Here is a 21,890-nt window from a genome sequence, read left to right as displayed (position 1 = left end):
CCTGCCCAGGAAGCGCCGGCACCAGAAACGGATAAAACGCAGGGGCCGGGGGGCCGGGACAGGCCTGTCCCGAGCGGGGGTCAGCGTGCCCCCGCCGCAGCCTTGTTGGCACCCACCACCCCCGGCTGCCCGCAGTGCCGGGCAGCGTGTCCTCGCGGGAGCAGCTCTAATGGGTGACTCTGAAATTATGGAGATGTATGCAAATATATGCAAATTCACACGCTGCTGGGTTTTCAAGAGGGCTCGTCGGCGTGTTCCATAAGGAAGCAGCTATTTTAAGTTTATCATATTTTGTTCTCGTCTCTGGAAGACATAATCCCTTCCCAAAGGTCTTGGAAGTCAGCGTCAGATGCATCACAGGCCCTGACGAAACGCGGCAGGTCGTGTCTGGTGCCACGCACAACACCAGGGCAGAAACACAGCAAGCCGTCAGCGGTGGCGGGCACCCCCGGGGCGCGACCGTCCCCATCCCACTGCCTTGACGCCCTCCGGCAGCAAGCCATCTCTCCGTGGGCATGAGTGGTCCACGGCCAGGGCTCCAAAACCGGCCTCCAGCACGGTCACCCCCGTTACGGGAGCCTGAAGGGACGGAGACCCCCATCCCGGACTGTCAGCCCGGAGCCGGCTGGTGCCCCGTGGACGCTGGAGAGCTTCCCTTTCAAAACAGCTCATTGCAAGTGGCTGAATTTCTTTTAGCTTAGATGCCTTAAAAAGAAAATGCATCAGCGCAATTTTTTTCCCAGCCCAGGTCGATGCAGTGCTGCACGCTGGAGGACGCAGCTGCTGGGCAGCCGGTCGCCCCGCAGCATCTCGGCACCCTGGCTCTGCCCCGTGCACAGATGGGGCTCCAGGTAGGGGAAAGATGCCCCAGGAATAGCATGGCTCATTGCACGAGATGACGCAGAATGGTCTTTTCCCCTGTGAGCAGCTGAAAACCTCAGCTCTGCACCCTGCCAGCGCATGGCTGTGATCTTGCTGTGAGCTGGGACAGAGGTTTTCACGGAGGTGACACGGTTTCAGGAAACACAGCAGAACACAAAGCGTGCGCGAGAGGGAGGCAGGCGTTCCTCTCCGCACAGATCAGTGCCGGCTAACCCCACCGTACCGGGGTGTGTGGATTTGCTGCTTGCGAGGCTTCATTTTCAAAATGCGTTAGCAACTCGAGGTCACTTACAACAGAGGCTTTAATTAAAGTAGAGATCAATTTTTGTCAGCGTGCTCTGCAAGCACACTCTGTACTTTTCCTCCAGGAGACACGTTTGCTCACTTATACAGCGAACGTTGCAGGGAGGGGGAAGTTCTGACAAAAAATGAAGCAACAGAAACATTTTGCAATGCCAGGGGTCAACAGCTGCTGGAAAACCAGATGTTGCCCTGCTACTTTAGCTTGCTTGCCGGTGTAAACACACAGCCCATGGTGCAGAGAGGGTAATGCAAAGGGTTTCAGTATGTAAGAATCCCTCCTGGGAATCTGCACAAACAAGGAAATTCATTTGCAGACATCTTTGGTAGCCAGTGCATTAGATCCTTGGTTTATGTTTCCGGGGTTGTGTGTGGACCGTTTGAGTACCTGATGGCTTTGTTTTGCTCTTGGTCCTGAAAGTCAAGGATTCCTGCTGTGACAGACTAATGCAAAATGCATTAGTGTTAACGGCAAGAATGCAGGAGCCATTGGTTCCTAGGGTTTTAGAAGAAAAAGCAACTTGCACAATATTAATGGACATCCAATTGCATCATTGCGTCAACCCTCAGCATCTCTCCACAGCTCACAGAAGCTGTGCAAATCTGAATTCAAATAATGCACTTTGCCCAGTGAATTGCACAAAGCAGGTCTCAAAATATCACAGAACCTACCAACAAATCTGACCTCATCCATTTTTTCAATGTTTTAGCAGATCTGTTTAAAATGTTAAACAGACCTGATCTGGCATGGCCTGGCACTACTGGGATCAAAGAGCTGGCTAAGCTGCTAAAGGGTGGTCAGCAGAGCAGTGGACAACTCATCCCACCAGCATTCACTGCTCAGCACTTGGCCATTGCATTGCTGCTCCTCAGGAGGATACAGAGCAGGGACTACATAAGAGACCGGAGAGCAGGCTAGGCTGTGAAAATCTGAGGGTTTTATCTATGATAAAACAACCAATAAAGCTGCATAACCTGCTTAGTCAGGTGACAAAAAAGTGCTGCATCTTAATGGGGAGCAGGGAAAATGTTTACTGCAAGGACATTGAACTGGCTGATTTTTTGAGTTCATGTTCCTCCTCTGGTTGAACTGCAGCATTGCAGCTCCCATTTGTTAATCACATCCTACTGTATGCTGCTCCTGTCCTCAGCTCACCCCATTGCTAATGGTATTCTGAACACCACTCGCAACTGGGACATGCTATCCCAACACTTAGCTTTCTCTGACACCCCCACAACTGTCATGCAGCTAACGTCTAGTTTCATCATCACCCCATATCCCTTGGAAGCACGTTTAGGGAGGGCTTCGCAAGGGAGCACCTAGACTATGCTGCCTCTTTCAAATTACTGTGCCTTTCTCCCTGCCTCCTCATGGCATACGCCTGCTCAGGGTGCACCACGTCCCAAACTGGAGCCCCTGTGCCCCATGCTGCCACCTTGCCCGGCCCGCTCCGAGATGCTTTGGAGCCCAAGGCTCTGGGGCAGAAGATCTCACCCTGCAGCAGGGAGCTGCTCCTACTGGACCACCTGCGCTGGGCAAGGGTGGCAGCACCTGTAGCTCCTCACCCCTCAAAGCAGCATGGCAAGGACCTCCCCAGAGACCCTTACTACTATGCAGCTGATGGCCACAGACTTGGTGCAGGGCACTCTGAGCTGCATCTGCTCCCCACCACCCATAGCACCTACAAGAAAACGTCTGGTGCAGAGTCTGTTTTTAGCCAAGGATGCAGGTAGAGGTTAGGAGAACAAAGCTGCTGAAGGGAGATGTAAGTTAGCTGGGGAAATGGAGAAGGGGACCAAGGTTGTTGGGGTGTCAACAGGTGGGGGAAACTCCTGCTCAAGGAAGTGGTCCAGGAGACCTGCTGCCACTACAAGGAGTGGCCCGGGCAGGTGAATGCTACTTTCTGCCACGTCCTCCTTACCAATGCCTGCTGAAGCCACTTCGTACGAAGCAGGGAGAGTCCAAACCAGAACATGAGATGTTCCAGTAGCCAGGCATACAAGAATGTCAACTTTCTCTTTTTTTTTTCTTTTCTTTTCAAATAGGCTAGATTCAGCATCAAGACAACATTCATGGTCATGATGTGACAGCTTCCTTTAACTGTTACTTGCTTAACTCTCCTAAGGGTGCAATTCTGTTCTCACAGTCATCCCTCTTCCCTCAATGCTCCCCTATTTCTTAGTGCTTTAGACTACTATACCATTCAATGTACCAGCTATTAAGATGTTTATGCATCTGATTCCTCCCAAAGATGCCCAATTTGACATTGTGGAGAACAATGAAGGCGTCTAGAAGTTCAGCATTTCCATGCTGAAGTCGCCCCCTGTGACTTAGTTGTTTTAAGCACACACCATGCAAGCATAAAGCAAGTATTTACACACACATAATAGCAGATGGCATTCATTTAGGAAGCAGTTAGTTCTCAGAACATCTGTGCTGAGACAGAGGTGTTGGCAGACGTTTAGGTCTCAGGTAGCAAGTGACACCAGGAAGTATTCCAAAACACTAAACCTTTCATGTTGAAAAATCTGTGCTAGAAGTGACCAAAGTTTTCTGATGAGTCCAGCTCTTGGACACGTTTGCTGGATCACTCCAGCCATCATTAGCATGACCCTACATAATGCCTCTGTGAAAACAGCCTTGGACAGGAATTGATAGAGAGCAAATTACCCTCATTCCTTGCATAAATGAGTTTCTTGCTTGTGATACTAGATTAGTAACCTCCAGGGAAAAGAAAGCACACTGTCAGAGGAATATTTCAAATGAGTCTTGAATTTCCACATTTTTAAAGATCTCCTGAGGGTTTAGGAGGACTCTTTAGGTAACTGGAATTAGAAGCCGTAAGGGAATGGAAGATTTGAAACGGGCTGGAGTGGAGGACTTGGGGAGGAATTCTGCTCAGCCAGATTAAAAAAAAAAAAAAAAGATTAATATATTCAAGCTAAGCAATTCATTTGTTTTTCTAGAAATGTTCTCATGCTTAAATTATAAGCAAGTTTTGGCACTGCTGAGTGCTGTGATTTAATACCCCCATAATTAAAGAGTTTGTTGTCATCCGAAGTCCTTACCACACAGAGGAAAATCAGCTCAAGAACAGCAGAAATGTTTTTTAAAAGTCAAAGACTGATTAGCGTGAATACTCGTCAGAATGTTTCTGGCACTCTACTTCAAATCTCCTGTCAGCTACCACCCATCCCGGTGCTCGTTCCCAAGCCAACCAGCCAGCCTCCTGGCCTTGCCCAGTAGGTTTGGTCAAGCATGGAACAGCAGGGCCCAAAACACTCATCCAGGCCTTCCGGACTAAGATAACCTGAGGTAAGATGGGGGCGAGTAACAGAGAAGCAATCTGGGAACATACAGGCACTCTGTAAGGGATAAGGCAACCCAGGACACATTAGGAAAGGTTTTGGCTCTGCTCTAGCCACAACAAGTTCCACAGTGCTCAAATGTTCAATTTTGAAAATCCTCCATATATCAGGGGAAGGGAAGGAGGTGTGGACAGGCGGGAATGACACAGGACACCCTATTCAAACAACGTTCCTTAATATGTTCATAAGCTTTTCTCTGGGATTACTGTTTTGACAACAAGTGTCTTTAGTATTTTTATCATACTTAAGATGTTTGAATAGATCCTGCAGCCTCCTTACTATGCCTCAGCCATAAGGAAATAATCATCTAAATCACTTAAAATGGATTTACAGGGCCAATGATTCAATGAAATGACAACTGCAATGAAGAGTGCAATTTCAACACCATATTCCACCTAAAGGATTCCCATTTCTCCTGAACAGGCATTTACATACGGAAACACACACCTTTCTTGTAGTGTTCAGGTATGGAGTTCAAAGTATCTTTTAGTTCATGTAAAATTTTCAAGTGGACAAAGTGAATTTATTACGAAACTACAGCAAGCATCAATGGTAAACTGTTTTCACATGTCAAGACAGACAACTATGAACTTTAAAACCTCCCTCTTCTGCTTTATTGACAGGTAAATTGTTCAAAAATGTTCTCACAATTCAATAATTACAAAGACTTAGACTTACATTAAAAAAGTAAAAACCAGAAAACCCCCAAAGCAGTAGTGTCCAGCTCTAACTGAGCCCCTTTATCAATAATCTGAGAAAAAGAGCAAGTACTGTCGAACACTTAACGTAACAGGATTAAATGTTGACTAGAACACTCAGTTTAAACTAAAGATAAGTGCACGTCCTATACAGTGTTTCAGAAAAGAACATTAGCCATTGGTATATCATTAGCCCATTTAAACCAAATTTTAAATAAGTGACATCCAACTGTCATAAAATTGGCACAGAAGGCACACTAGTGTGACAATGACAAACTGGATATGCCAGCCACTGAATTAATTACAAGCTTTTAATGAAACATGGTCACAAATCTTTGATTACTAAATGTATAATACATGGAAGCATGAGATTAAATATACACGCAAAACATCACCACTGCACGTGGGCCATAGCAAAATATACAGGAGTGTGTTGTGCATTTTTCTACATGATCAATACTTGATTAATAATCATGGGGTCTTCATGCAGGTGAGGATACAATTAATGAAAAAAGCAGCACCCTCAGTTACACATCCTTCACGTTCCACTTTGGTAACCAATAAAATAGACTGATGTTTTAGTGATACAGTCCCTTAGATCAAGCAGACTTTAAGGGCAATGTGTCCACAAGAAGGTTTACTAGCTAAACAATGTAGTGTGTCTTTACACCAAAAAACCCAGGAGAAAGTTTCTCAGAAGGGGATAGCAGGAACTATGAGTAAAAATTTTTTCACAGCAGTAATTATCAATATTTTAAAAGCCCTGACTAATGATTGTGATTGATGAGGACTAAAAAGCAGGGTATGGGTAAAAGATAACTGGTAGTAGTCCTATGTACAAGACTAAAGTTGGTAGAAAGATAGAAAGACATTATGCAGCTGAATATGTAATGGTTAAATGAATTAAAAGGCCACAAAACTATAACCAACTTTCATTTCACTTCCTGGTGATTCTGTTGATATTGGGAACAACCTACACTTCCTAGCATTCTCCTTAAGGGTTAGGAAACAAACAGTTATGGGAAAAAGGGAAAAGTATATTTATCTGAGGATGTAACTAGACCTGCTTGCATTTCCTATTCAGAGGTCTAAATTGTGTCTAAAAGGATTTCCTGCTAATGAGACATTACATCATTCTATAGAAAAATAATATTCCTGATAATGTAGCAACATTATCAGTATCTCTCTCTATTTCTTTTTCAGCATAAGAATAAGACTATTTACTGGTGGCCTTAAATGCTCCTATGCAATAAAACTGTCACAGCTGTGCAGAAAGGAATCAACCATAACTGAGCAGTGAACAATTCTACATAAAAAGCTTGATCACTATTTAGTAAAGAATTTTCTTCATTTCAATAGTTTGTATCTACAATCTGGATATATAATTATTCTTGTACAACACTAGCAATTCAGTGTCAGTCTTGGCACTAGCATCTGAGACAGCTTTGCCCTGCTCTTGAATACTCCATGGAGTAGTGGATGATCAAAGACAGAACGGTGAGAGCTGTAGTGTTATGCGTCACAGGTTGACGGGTCCAGTCCATCTAGTGTAAGCTGATTCCTATGCGGAGAATTGGGACTTGGGGGACCACTTGGATTTGAGCTGTTGGATGGAGTAGAGTGTTTGGTGGAGTCTGAATCAGGCTGTTAACGAGAAACATTTAAAAAGTTACATTTATTTAAAATCAATTCTTTATACTCAAAAGCTTTCGAAGCATTGAAAGGCAAAATTAGGGAGCACAACACATGAAGTAGTGTGTATTAGATTCATTTCAAAGCTAAACAGTAATACAAATACTTTCATTATCTTCAACAGGCCTTAGTGCAGTCCTGGAGGCAATCTTTTGATGTAACATGAATTTTGGCAAGGTATATGGAAATTGCTAAGCCCCCGTCTCCTTTCCTTTAGCCAGTGAAAAGCTTTTCTGATAGAACACATTTATCTATCCATTGTTGTTCAGGATTTAAAAGCCTGTGTTTCTTAAAGCAATCTAAATAGCCAAGGAATTTGGCCATATAATATGTAAACAATTATGGTCAAATCATGCTCAATTTGGTGAGAAGGAAGGAAGGAAGCAAACATATGAACTATTTACTAAACAGTGCCAGCAACAAAGAAAAGTGTGTTAAGTGCACGACAAAAGAGTGAAGGTTGCTAGGTATCAGGCTGGAAATCTGAAGTAAGATATACTTACTGAAGACTCCCTCCAGTCAATATCTAATAAAGACAGTCTGTCCACAGTTATTTCCCCAGTGTTAGACTGGTCGTTGGATACTTGCCTCCAAAACCTGGTCCTACTTCAACAGGACGGCTGGCAAGTTTCACGCTATTTTGCTCAGTTACAGCTCTGAGCACTACACAAATTCACAGCTAATGAAATACTTCACAGGAAAAACTTCTACCATTGCAGTAAGTTACTTTCAGGAAAGGGAATATTTATTTAGCAAACAGACTGAAAGGTGACATCCTTGAAGAATGCCGCTCACAAGGTTTTGCATGGCTCAAACAATTACAAGACCATCTATAACAAGATTATCCTAACATGACAAACAATCCAGCTCATGCTGCGATAAAACCATAACTCATGGGAAAAATACTATAAAACCAAAGGTGATATCAGATTCTTCTTCTAAAAGTTACAAACTATTATTTTTTAAATTTAAGAAGTCCTAAGAAATTGTAAGGTCTACCAAAAAAGAAAACACTGTAAAAACTCTCAGTATCTACCACTACTTGTGCCTACAAAGAGCAATTATAACATGGAACATAATGGAATTTGGGAAGTATGCTTGCAGTATAATGAAGTCAACTGAAACAGCCTGCCATCAGCACCTTTGAAAATTCAAAACAGTTTTAAAAATGCCTTTGTTTAGGCACCCGCATTTTATCATGCTTCTTTTAATTGTTTGCTTAAGATGACAAAGGAAGTCAGTGGTATGGCTGTGATTAGAACTCCAGACACTTTGACTTGGGGTGCACTAAGGCATCTTGCAAAGATCCAGTTTCAGGAGAGTACCGAGTACACCATTCAAAACCTGGATCTTTACGTGTGCCTATAGTTGGGCACCAAAAAGCACTAAGAAAATGCAGAGATCTTGATCCAGGAGTTTGTCTCCCAGTGATACTTCTCAACATTTTCTTTGCTCACATAGCAAAAGCTTGCAAAGCTTGCAAGAAGCTACACCCACGACAAAACAAGAAAAACCCCAAAATCATACATCTGATCTCCTTAGACTCAGGAAAGGATGGCAGTTTTGTGCTGCCAGGAAGTTTTCAGGTCGGTGACAACTGGAATTTAGTTATACGCTTGCAAAAAGTGGTTTTACGTATTTCAGAATGTTGTTCTTCCTCAAGTTACAAGACAAGTTCCTTAGGGTAGCACAGAAAGCTATTCAGCTAGTAGTATTACTTTGCTACTCTATGCTAACAGCCCAGAGAACATCTTTAGGGGCTTCGGGGATACTTTATCAATTAATCAGATTTCCCTTGTCTACAAAGCTTAATTTGAAACACAGTACATCTTAAAATATCATCATAAAAAGATATTTTCACAGCTTTGCTTTAGTGCTGGCTTATCTAGTTTACAATCAAATGTTACATGCTGGAGAAAACATTTGCAGAAGGAAAACATCTCCATAAAGAACATGATCTTTATAAAGTATTTCCTCAGATATTTAACTTCTTGGAAAGAGAAAACCTACAGCAACAGGATATTGTCAGTCTCTACTTAATAAAAGCCACTTTACCTCTTTCTCAAACTCTTGGTCAGGATCGGACATACTTCGGGAAGGAATGGCTCCTCCCACATCACTGCCACCTGCAGAGAAAGAAGCAAAAAAAAAAAAAAAAAAAAAGCGCAGTTTTACACATCTTGTTGAGGCTGTAAGTTACAGCTTAGAACTGACAAGCTTGCTTTCAGCCTTACTTGATGAGGGCCAGGAAATATATGTTTTGCTCCTCTGCTGCTGCTGCTGCCGTGAGAGGTTAGCTGTAGAGGGACACGGTTTTTCATCCTGGGCAGCAGGTAAAACACTCTACAGTAGAAATGAAACACCTTGTTAGCCAGCAACAAAAGCTGTCCAGTTAAGGCTTCTTTCCCATGAAAACTCTACTGTGCTTTTGAAGCTATCACAACCCAGCATTGGTAGAAAAACTCTGAACTTACTTGACTACATCCACATATTTTCAGAAACAGACACAAACCCTGAGAAAGACAGAGAAAGAACTAAGCCCCATAGCAGCCACTGTACACTCCTCCCACCTGCTGGAGACAGAAGCCACTGAAACCTGTCAACCAGCAAACCCTCTACAAGGGGGCAGCGAGGGCACCAACAGTTCTTTCCTGTTTCCTTCTGCTGAAAGGACAGATACACTATCCTTATCTGGGCTAGCTGAGAATGACAAGAAAAAACCTGGCTAGCAGCTATAAAGTAGAAGGTACAGAACATAAAAGCGTACCTTTGACCTTACTCTCATGGACTTGACACTAAAGTAGCTTACAACATGCTGTATTTGTTACATCCAAAGACAAAAATAATGCTATAAAGCATTGCAACTTACGTGCATGTTAGTACTCATCTTCCAAAGCATTAATATTTCCCCCTTACTTCTGCTCTAGAATTGGTGAGGTGCCACAGCACACCATTCCAGTTCCTAACAGTTTGTAGCTACTCCTACCCTTGCTAGGGAAGCAGAGGAGGGACAGGAAGAGGAAGAAAGCAGAGGGGAGCCTTCCCGTGAGGAATGGTCACTCTGGAGAAAGATTTCAGCAGAGACAGGGCTCATGTGCTAGACGTGCTCAAAGCCTGTTGGAGGTGATATCAGAGCAGAGTGTCGAGAGGATGAGGGGGAAGGAAATTCATTCCATTATTTTAAGACAACAAACAAGAAAAAAGGAAGGAGGAAAGACTGATTATTTATAAAAGTACTAACAAGCTCCTGGCAGTGATATCTGTTTCTTTCAGTGTCCCATTCCTAAGTCAGCAAACAGTATTTCCTTGAGCAGGATTTAGAAGCATTGTGCATCAGGAAAGTTCACTTTTCTCAAAACGATTAGAAGAAGAATTTGGCACCGAGACAACTGAACCCTATATAGCTAATCTTCACAGTTTTTTAGAGCAAGAACAAATGCACATAAATCCCATCCCTTTCAAAGGTATTTACCAGTGGGAGGTCCATGAGAACCTGCATTCCATCTCCTGGTCCCATATGAGCCACGTGGTTGAAATTCGTTGGGTTCGAAATCATCTTTGACCTTAGCTCAGGGTCTCTAAGCATTTCCCTGAAAAAAAAAAAGGGGGGGGGAGTGATTTTTACTATTATTATTCTCAATCCCTGCATGTCATCACGCATTAGTTGTGTAAAAAGATTAAATTCTTACCGCCTTTGTTGTAACCGCTCTTCCTCGGGAACCTTAAATACAAATCTTCGTTTGCTCCTAGTTCGAAGCATTTGCTTTTTGCTGTTGTCAGATGTTTCCGGTACACTGAGGACAGCTCCTGCTGTAATATCACAATTTTACATACATAGGTACATGCTGATCCAGAAGTATCCAATACAAGTTTCATCTCACGCATAAGTAACATTGCTTAAAATTATCACCTTGGTATCATATCACCTTGTCACCTTGGTATCATTTTCCCATTTCTGTCTTGCTCAATACTAACCTGCAAACTTGTTCTTGAAATATATTAGTCTTGGTGGCTCACAGTTAAGGAGATTTAGTGTTCCGTCCATGTTTAATGGTCTGATCTGTTTTGAAGGAGGAGGAGGCAAGGAATTAACTCAAGCCTAGCAAACATTGCAAAGAAACTTCTCATTTGGAATTAACCCAGTCAAATTCTACACTGGAAGAAAACTACTTACCCTTCGCAGGCCAATAGTCTGGACCCATTCCATAGTGTTAACATCAAATACATCAACACCATACTCGCTGTACACTGTCACATACGAAGAATTACAACCTGCATATTTTAAAAACAAACAGAAAACCATAATGATGTTTCAGAAGTTCGTAATTGACATAAATTTGAGCAAATTTTAATAGTTACTGGTTTTCCACTATGTGTAAGATACATTTAAAACACTCCCTTCCCTGTCAAACTCCCTTTCAAACAAATATTTTGATAATTAATTTGCTACAGCTACCAGCAGCACAGAAAGATTTAAACTTGACCCTTTCAGTATTTTTAACTTCAAATTATGATTTCATTAAATTGCAAAATGGCACCTGAAGTTTCCGAACTGAAACAAATTTGTTATTTGGTAGGAACTGAATGGCCTGTTTGAGGCTAGCTTTTCTAAAGATGCAGACTGCTGCACTTTGGAAGCAACAAACTACACCTGCTGTGTGCAGGGGGAAAGGAGAAGGTAACCATCTGTGAGGTGGGTCATGAAGTCATGCTGCAGAGCTATTTTAAATTTCCTTCCTCTGAGGCTAACAATTATCTAGCTTTAGATATTCACATAGAGGTTGCTACTACCAAGTTAACAGAAAAGGGTCACGACATGTAAAGCTCACAACCTGCTTTCTCTTTTAAACTTTTTTTTTCTTTCCTTAAAATAAAAAGCACCAGCAAATAACTTTATTTTAGCTCAAAAGAAAAAGACTACTACCACTTCATATCAACATGCTTTTCCTCAGGTAAAGATCGCAACCTGATGTAAAGAGCATTTACTAGAAATTTATGGATTCAACAGAGAAAAGAAACTCAGCTGAGAGAACTGCTTCAATAAATAGAAGGAGAAAAAACACAGTAGAACGCTTAACACATCACAAATCTCCTTTGAGAACTGAAATAAGGTTTCAATGGTGTGCTTTTAAATTCCCTCAAAGACAGCCTGGGACAGCTATCATGAACGTGTATCCCAGAAGTGACTTAGGGTTAGCTGTTTGTTATATGGGGTCATGGTTGGCTTGGATGTCCAGGTAAAGGGAGGCCACAGAGCATCAGACGGAGACACCAAATGCTTCTGTGTGGCCAGCTCAAAGGCAAGACCAGCACTTACCAAGTTAGAGCTGATGAGCTCGATCAAGCCAGAACTGGGTTCCAGAGAGACATGCCAGTGTCTGTACTGGGCTTGCCCACATCACAGCTTCGAGACCTGTGCTGCCTCCAAGTATTTGCACTGCACTGTACCCCAGCTAACAGCCCTACGAAGCCTGAACTGGTTCAGCACAGCTTCAACACGTTAACCATGGTGTAACTGCAGCCGAGACAGACTGCCCAAGGTAACACAGCAGACTATTAAAAGAGCTCAGGCTCTCCTTGCATGAGGCGACTGAATACCCTACAAACAAAAGTCTCCATCATACCCTAAGATCTCTCAACAACATGGTCCTTTACTATAGCAGAAACTGCAACAGGGAGAGAACTGTGTCTACTTCGATGATCACCTGATGGGACAGTCAACAGGAAGGGAGGAAAAGCCATCTTCAATAGTGACAGACACCAGGACTGAGGAAGGAAGACAAGGCTAATGAAAAGGAAAGTAATCAAATTTCCTTTGGCAGTGGACATAGTTGCTACTACTACAAAAAAAAGCCCACGCCAATGCCACTCAAGATTGCATATGCAAGAATGGCATTAAATAGTTTACAGTAATAACAGATCATAATAACAACAACAGACAAAACAATCAACTAACATCTCTAGTTTGCTGAAATACAAAAACTGTAAAGCTGATTAAGGAACTAGAAACATTAGCTTTGGCTAATGGTGTTTTAAAGTAAATTTGTGACTACTTTTTTTCCTTGCACCTTTGCTTTAAGCTTCTGTACGGAACTAGGTAAAGTACAGCAAGCAAGCAATTTCAGCTCAAAGACAATTAAAATTAAACAAAGTATTATCGGGGCCTAGCCTGATTAAACCAATGAGCATATAGCTGCTCAGTGTACTGTTTAAACAAAGGATATTTCTTGCCTTCATTCACTCCAAACACTTCAACTGCTATTTGAGCTCCAAATAGAAAGCCAGGTTTTATCATCAACTGCCTTTGACTATTGAGCCTGAAAAGAAACCACCCCCCCCAACATGCTTCTGTCCTAACTAGCTGATAAATCTAGGTTCCTGAGAAGAGTAGAGTAGTTGAAAAATTGCCTTCACCTGCCTACTTTATTTTTGGAAACTTTCTCCCTAAAAATAAAACAAAAAGGAGCAAATTGGAACCAGTTCTGCAAAAAGCATTATTTTTACCTTGTATTTTGTTATTTTTATGAACCTTTTGAGACACAGTTACATTTGATCTTCAGCTTTCTATCTTACTTTGAAGACAGGGCAGAGAAGACATCCTAAAGACAGTTATACTTTTATACTCTTCAGGAGAGCAAAAATTTTTACAGAATTTTACAGAACCAGTAGTCCTGTACTGTCCTGCATCCAGGGCTACTCTCTGTAAAAGAGATTTTTGTGTCACATTATTAATTTTTCTGTGTCCTGTAACCAGACAGAGCTTCTGTTCTTGCGACTTCCAGAATCTCTGCACAAGAGATTGCCAAGTCCAAAACCACCATCAGGAAGAACTACGTAGCCTGGTCACTCATCAAAACTTAAACTGTAGATATTGAAAGACAAACCAAAGCAAAAATAGAATACATGCCAATTATTTTTAGACAAGTAAAGCAGCAACAGGGATATGGCAACAGAAAAACATATACATACTACAGGCAACAGGAGTTGCAGGCCACATTAGTTCCTGCATGCGTGACCTTCGACCTTGTGAATCGACGTATATTCCCATATGGCTGAAGCAAAGCAGGTATTCCTCATTACTGAGCTCCACAGCACAAAGGGCATCAAAAGACTGCTGTGAGAGGAACATAAGCGAGGGGTCATTAGGATTTACCAGGTTTATAGATTGTCCATCTCCCTGGATGTTCAACAGAGAGAACCCAGACTGGTAGCCAACACAGAGCTTGTCCTTGAACACTGTCATCCACTGTACAGTCCCTGGAGCCTGAATTTCACTGAATTTTTTGTGGAAAGGTTTAGTTCTGTGAATTTCATAGCAAAAAACCTGTCGCTTGACAGCCACAAACAAACAAGTTGAAGAACTTTTCTTCAGTGTTCCAGTTGTAATCAGTTGACAGCCTTTAGTTTCTGCAAGCTTCATGTCAAAGCTTCCTTCTGATCCATCCAGAGAGGTCCAGGGGTAGAGGTGAACGTGGTGGTTCCGACCACAGATGAGGATGATAATTTTCTCTTTGGGAGCAAGCTCGATCTGGTACACCTTCTTACAGTCAGCAGCTCGGACTATCACTGCAAAGAGAACAAGAGCTACCCTAAGTTAAACAATAAAACTATCAGTCCATGAAATATTGCAGCATTATGTACTGTTGTCAGAAAATGAATCTAAACACAGATGCATCCCCGGTAAGAAAGAGTACTTATTACACACACCCTGGATGCTCCTTCATGAATTATCAGAACAAAATATGCCCGTAACACTTTCATTGATACAAAGTCTCAGCAACACTAAGCAGGAAAAGGCTGCTTAACCTTTAGGGTAAAGGAAGAAAAACAATTATAAATACAGTAAAAATATCCCTAACATATCAATACACTGCAAGATTAACTTCTGAAAATGGTCCCCCATTCAGGAAAAATATTGATATCTTTAGTAAATTATGGCAGAAGATAGAATTGGGAGAACAAAAGAGGAGAAATAGAAAGTATTTGATGCTGAGAACTGAAGACACAAAATGCTGTATTGCTAGAAACTGTCTCATCCCAATACAAAAGGCAATGCAATAAGTAGATTTTAAATACCTAAAGGGAAAGGCAAAAAAATGCTACATGTCCTGGATCAACTGTAAGTAGCAATGCGCTTAAGTTGTAGCAGTGGAGAGTTAGCACAGACACTAAGAAAAGCCTAATAGTAAAGCCTAGTTAGGTCATCTATGGAAACTGGGGAATCTTCACTGAAGATTTTTTTTTCAAGAATGGGTTAGGTGCATCTTATAGGGTTAGGTACATCTTGTTCTGCCTTTGGGTTAAGGAAGGCAGTATTTCAAGTAGTACAAACGGAAAAGACTAAACAATCCTGAAATAGGAAACAATGCGTAATATACACAAGTCAGTTATATTAAAACATCACGTTCATTTTTCTGTTGGCTGAATGCATTCAAAATATTTGTGAATCATAATCAAAACAAGAAATATTAGCTGGAAGTTATATGCATTTTTTTCAGTAATGGTTGAGTAACCTAGCCAAGGTACCAAAATCTGTAAACTTGGTTAAAAGAACTCGACTGTTTAGATCACAAAATCAAGTGTTTTTGTGGATTTTCCACCATGCTCAAACACTTATTCAAACAGATAAGTCTGAAGATATTTTCTACAAAATAACCAATGGTTGTACTTTACCACAAAGAAAAGTTTTTTCCCTAGTTCCAATTCCAGTGCACAGTTTAGTTTGTTTGTCAAGAACCAGCTGATACTCTTGACCAAAGATCCTTGATATAAGCATCTAGCAGTTAATTAACACTGAAAATAACTACCACCATAAAAGAGAGACTAATATTTATAAAAATGCTATTAAAACACAGAAACTGGCCATAGAAAACTCATGAGAAGCAATTTTTAACTTAAACCTGAAGCTGACAATCTGTTTTCACTTTTACATGTGATAGTGATGCAGATAATTGTTTCTTTCTAAAATGGGCTTTCAAATTAGATGTATAATTTGACTCATGTTAAAAGCTGTACTGGAATCTCTCTGGAATTTCTTGCCTCTAAAGCTATGTTTATATCTAAGTACTTGCAGAATGGTGACCACTGGAAGTATATTTAAAGGAATGGCATTTATTACTGCTAAAAAAGAATTTCAAATATCTGATGTCTCCACGTATAAGCCAGTTTCTCCTAGAATTGGGCAATAGCTTATTTTAAGCAAGAGGAAGCAATAATATTTTGGTTTTCACCTCAAAACCACATTTCTGACTTTTTTTTTTAAACTTCATTTTTACTTAGTATGTCCAGTAAGTTTATAAAAACTGCATTCATGGCTGTATTTTACATTGAAAAGCAAGTTTTGGTATGACTGCAATCTAAATTTTAAATAACTACACATTAAATTGTATCGAAAAAGGAAATTCACATACTTCCATCAAATTAAAATTTAAGGACATATCATTTTTGAACTCTGAATGACAATGATTAAAGGTAGACATAGAGGGGTTTTTTTTCAGCAGACTGTCGCAGTAATTTATTCAAAGTTGGCAAAGGGACCCAGGCATCTATTATTTTTACAAATCTGTATCACTGACCTCAACATCCCTAAATCTCAGATGGTTGAAGACAACAGAAGAACCTAAGCTTAGAGGCTATGAATACAGGTGAAGAAAACATTAAGTATTTTGCTAGAAACAGGTCTATCAGATAGCAAAGGCTGTTAGCTCTTATGTCATGAAGAGTAGGATTTAGTGTGTCCTCTAAATTTAGAGCAGCTCAGGAGTTACAAGAAAGCATGGATTTCATAAGGTATCTTTGGCTGCTTATGAAAGCAAAAAGAAAGGCAAAACTAGTATTTCCTAATGGTAACTTCAAAAAGGATATCAGAAAAACAGACTAATTTCTAATCTGCATCACTTCTTAACACTGTTCCTTTTACTAAGTGCCTGACTATTCACTGAGCACCAACTGCTGCAGTGTGTGCTCTGAGTACTGAAGCATTTCGCTATCTGCTGTGGAAACACAGTTAAGGTGAGAACATGTCAGAATATGCCCTGTAAGCTGACCCTTTAATTTCAGCCAGTCAACTGAATATAATGATAATGACCAAATTAGTGTTTATATCTCACATTCACTTTTCCCTCTCATCAATTAACTGAGTGCTTAGTACTCACTATACATGAAGGGCTGTTGTGTCACCTATATTCAAACAGCACTAAAAGTTACAGTGCTCATTATTCAGTATGTAATTACTGCATACATTATGGCCTAACTTACCATCACGGGTCACCTCTATCACATACAGTCCTTCTTCTGAACCAATTGCTATTCTATCTCGATCTAAACAAGGAAGGGGAAAAAACTATTAATTCAGTTGTGTTTAATGTTATCTTTAAAACAGACCATTTCCTTTGAACAGGTAGAAAATTTCTGGACAAAAAGTAACTGAACAGTCTTCAACAGAAAATTAGTGTTGCTTAAGTTTATGCAGTCTACGTTTCAAGAGCGTGTTATATAAAATATATACTGTTTTGCTAAAACAATCTGTTAATTAACTAAACAGTACTATTTACTACAAGTGGTTGAAGAAACTTGAGTATTAATGCAAGCATTTCCCCCATTATTAAATTCATATGAATGTATTAAACCCCAAGAAATTTATTTCAAGGCATCAGTGCTTTAATTACAGATGCCTACTAAAAGCTCTAGCAATTCACACATACTTCATAAAAGTTAAAACAGACATACCTACAATAGCAGCAGCTAAACTTGCTTTAATAAGAGGCAGCGTACTGTCATAGGCTTCTTGTGGAATATGCACAACCTGGTTTTTCAGCCTGTTTTTGTGCAGGATAGATTGCAGCCCTTCTAGAATTCCAACCCACTTTCTCTTCTCATTCTCATTTTCCGTCAGGATCAGGAGAGAACAAGACTTTGAAGGTAAACCTAAGAGAGAAGCTGTCACCTTTTAACAGATAGAGAAAGCAAAATTAGCGTCTAGCAATAAAAGTCTATTGTCATCTATATGATATACTTTACAGAGCTGTTGAAAGTAAAATGCACTTTTTTGTAACAATGTTATAATGCACATAAATGGTATGAAACACAGCACACACCTAATATGGCCACAGTACTTGGAAAAAATGCACAAGCTTCAGTGTTTTTGTTTAAAAATATTCAGTCTTGCTTAATCGTTCTGAATCCTAAAATACAGGCAAGGAATGCTACATTCCTTTCCTACAATTACCATTTTAATACATGCCAGTAAAAGGCTATTTCCTGCTCTGAACTGGAATTTTAGCAGTATGCAATAATTCGTCCTGAACCCTCTCCCCTGTACCCTCTCCCCTGTATTTTTTTTAGTAACTTACTGAAAATGAAATACATGCTTTCTGAGTTAGATGCATTTAATGCAACCGTACTGCTATGAACTGTTCTAGATTTTGATTTTGCTGCTTAGTTCTCAAAATATAGGTCCAGAGAGAAGAACAATTCATATTTCATATTCGTATTTCATTAAAAGCTTGGGAGGAAAACAATCTTTTGAGAGTGAAATATTGCATTCTTCCCCTTTCCTAAGTTAAAACAAAACCACAGTGGCTTCATCTAATTTTCAGGGAAATATCCAATAGATTTCTAAGTAGGATGCATTCAGAATAGGAAAACTATCCAGGAACCATCTGTTGGTTGCAGTGCATGCTTATTAATTCTTAATAGTAGTTTGTGTCCTGTATGAAGAGATCACAGAAGCTGTTTTCAGTCACAGACAGGGCATCAACCAGTATCAGGCCTCACAACAGATTTTTAAAATAACAGTAGTTAAACAGAAAAAAAGCAGCAGAGCAAAACTGAAGGCTGTAACCATTCACACATGGAATAAAACACCTTCAGCCTATATGCATGCATAAGAAAAATCACCATAAATGTGGATGACATGGTTAGGGAACATACACTTCCTGAAAGAGCAAATTAAGCAAGACCATTCACCTTAAAGAAAGTCTGCAAATAACTTTGGGATAATGAGATGTGAAAGACAAATCCAGAAGTAAGACAAAGGAAGTGCAGTAGGAAAAGAACTGACTGGCTTGCACTTGCTCATAGCTTGTATTACTCTGCATCAAACTTTGTACATGTGCTGAACTGTAACTAAATATCAACATTTTAAAGATGGCTGTAGGCATAATGGACAGTATTTCTACATTTGGGAGGAAAAGAAAAAAGACTTCAGCTACAGCTTTCTCTTTTAAGCACTGCCATGTAATACTCCCCAATCTTTTCAGGGTGGCATCTTTTATGCAGTCAAATCTGAAAATGGGAGAAGGTGGTCATAATATAACTAGCATTATTCATCATGCAAGAATCTAGTATTTGCTATGAAATTCAAATCTTTTTAACTCAAACTGCTAACTTATGGAAGGACCTCAACTAGAGACACCATCTATTACATAAGTTAAAAATTTATCTATGGAGGCACTTAGACTGCACAGTGTCTGGATGTTAGGATAGCCTAACATCTAGCTTTAACAGTTGGTTACCAAGGAGAGATGTTGGCGTTTGAGATACGTTCTTTCTTTTCTTGATTTCATGGAGGGTCAGAGGTGGCAATATCTTAGTGTTTGGCAACATTCTGGTGTTGGTTTTTGATAGCAGAAAATCCAAAACAATGAAGATCTGTCTTTGGTGGGCCAAAGGACCATGTCTTTTATACAGATGATATAAACTATTTTTAACTGTTGCATATATGTTATTCTACGGCACTATGTCAGTGAGACACAAACTTAGGAGACATGATGTTCAGAGTGAATTAAATTTAATTAAGAAAACAGATTCTCTTGCATCAGATGTCACTGGTTTCCAGTTGCAGGAATTCCTTCTTTAGAAGAGGACATAAAACTGAGAAAAGAGATACACTATTAGCAGTATCTTCTCTGGTCCCTGTCAACAGGGCATCTAAACAGATATTCTCACACAGCAGGTCTTTAGTTAACTCATCAAATATCCTTAGTGTGGGATAATCTGGTCAAACTGTGGAGACATTTTAACATGTCCATTCACACAAGTACTTTTATACGAGGACTGTTTGACAAAAGTTTTTTTCTTAGTCAGATGCCCTTTCAGTTAAAAAAGGCAGGCAGAAATTAGAGTACCAAATCAGGCAGGCTATACTGTTTGCATGCCCTGATCTTAAACAAACAAATCAACCACCATTCCGCATAGCTCATCTTCTGTCCTCAGAAGTCCTTTCCCAACGGTATTCAGTATTCACTAATTTGAGAAGAGGGTAGGCAGATGTGAATAAAAATTACATTTAGAAACCATTAAGAGGAAAAACAAAGTAGGAGCAGTAGTAAACTGAAGGATGAAACTCCACTGCAGAAAATATTCCCACAAAATAGCTAGCAAAGCCACAGAAGCATCAAGTAGCCAAGACACTTAGTAAAACCCTAAAGGACCAAATGACTGATAGATCAGAGGTGCAGCTGAAAACAGTGAGAGTTTCTGTATTCAAATGCAAGGGACTATAGTTATTGGTTATTAATATATTTTTCTACTCTGTTACAGCATCAGTCCCCAAAGCTAAGTCTTCTAAAACTAAAACAAAACCCAGGAACCAGTAATTCTAGTGGAAGAGGGGACAAGAATATACTAATGAAACTGAATTTTAATGAAATGGAAAAAAAAAAGAAGCCAAATGTTATATACAAAAAAGCAGAAAAAGAAGGTGAACTTTGTTCTTTACAATTCTGAGTATTGTATCATTTTTCTACACATTTCAGCACCTCTTATAAATCCTAATACTTCTGCAATGAGAAAAAATGAATTTTGCTTAATGTAATAAACATTAAACATGGACAACATACTTCACAATGAAAACAGAACACTGATATTTAACTTGTATTTTCTTTAAGAATGAATTGATAGCCATACCCTGAATATACAAGGGATATCTTTACGAGTTGCATGTATTACATCTGATGCCAGGACAGAGCTCACACAAAAATCTTCATCTCTAGTAAGAAAGAGAACAACAGAATCACATACATGTGCGCACAAAAAAAAATAAACAAAAATCTAACTGATATTGCAACTGTTTCAACAGGCTGCAATCTTGTAACACTCTACAGAGGTCACAACTGGGATCACTGCTTTGTTATGCTAGGAACTGCTCTTGACCCAAAGAGCTCAACCTTTAGTTATGATTCTACAGCATTCAGTACATGTAACTTAGTCCACCTGAAGTCAAGTGGGCTGCCTTTTTGGTTTACTGACCACACCTATTCTACAATTAGCAGCAAGAAAATTGCTCTTCCAGCTCAGCAGACACATTAGAAATGAATAATTCATACCTCAATGTGTAGCAAGAGAGGGGCCTTTGGAAAAAAAGAAAAATCACTTAAAAAGCTCGTGGCAACATAATTATACTTTGTGGGATTCAAATAAGGGTTTTCAAAACGGCTAGATTTTATTCTCTATTACAGTAAAATAAATAGACACCAGAACAACTTTTGCATTTCACGGTGCTCCACCCCAGAGGGCTTGTCTACACAAGCCTTTTTAACTGCATTTGACCAAGCTGATCACCATAATTGCCAATTTTAGTGCAAAGATGACACTAATGCCTGAAACTTGCCCACACTAGAATTCATAGTTGTTGTGGTTAATGTTTATTAAAACATCTAAGAATCCTCAGAAGACAGACTTAAGGAGGCAGCTACAATCAGCAGATAAAGCATGGGACAGTTAATATAATATCTGGCTGAGTTGCTTCAAGCAATGTACTGATATGAACACTGTTATTTGCAATACATCCACATTTCTGTTTCTGCTGCGGGCATGTCAAAGAGAACCATCAGTGTCAGCTCTCAGAGAATAACTGTGAAAAGAGCAGCAGTGCTGGTGCAACCCCATGGCAATAGTGTTCAGAAGAAGTATAAATCAAGGTGCTTGTAGATGAAAACTTTATATTGA

The 21,890-nt window shown here is 40.1% G+C and overlaps 1 protein-coding gene across 12 annotated transcripts in view; it reads right to left on the bottom strand.

Annotated features, from left to right (window-relative positions):
• Window positions 1-5,047: 5,047 nt before the first annotated feature.
• Window positions 5,048-21,890, bottom strand: part of CDC42BPB (CDC42 binding protein kinase beta) — a 95,864-nt gene continuing 79,021 nt past the window's right edge. For 9 of the 12 annotated variants that reach the window (XM_026079405.1, XM_026079407.1, XM_026079411.1 and 6 more), the window contains 11 exons: window positions 20,850-20,931; window positions 17,670-17,886; window positions 17,199-17,261; window positions 13,911-14,507; window positions 11,116-11,213; window positions 10,917-11,001; window positions 10,631-10,751; window positions 10,414-10,531; window positions 9,176-9,284; window positions 8,997-9,067; window positions 5,048-6,893 (listed from right to left, as the gene is read on the bottom strand). In XM_026079405.1, coding sequence (XP_025935190.1) covers window positions 6,762-6,893; window positions 8,997-9,067; window positions 9,176-9,284; window positions 10,414-10,531; window positions 10,631-10,751; window positions 10,917-11,001; window positions 11,116-11,213; window positions 13,911-14,507; window positions 17,199-17,261; window positions 17,670-17,886; window positions 20,850-20,931 — 1,693 coding nt within the window. In that variant the 3' untranslated portion in view covers window positions 5,048-6,761. The remainder of the gene's footprint in view (window positions 6,894-8,996; window positions 9,068-9,175; window positions 9,285-10,413; window positions 10,532-10,630; window positions 10,752-10,916; window positions 11,002-11,115; window positions 11,214-13,910; window positions 14,508-17,198; window positions 17,262-17,669; window positions 17,887-20,849; window positions 20,932-21,890) is intronic. The other 3 variants (XM_026079406.1, XM_026079410.1, XR_003255739.1) reach the window with 2 other exon arrangements.

Source organism: Apteryx rowi, unplaced genomic scaffold (assembly GCF_003343035.1).
Source record: "Apteryx rowi isolate R43461 unplaced genomic scaffold, aptRow1 scaffold_5, whole genome shotgun sequence".
Classification (NCBI taxonomy): Eukaryota; Metazoa; Chordata; class Aves; order Apterygiformes; family Apterygidae; genus Apteryx; species Apteryx rowi.
Note: the sequence above shows the minus strand (reverse complement) of the source record. Positions and strands in the feature narration are given on the sequence as shown.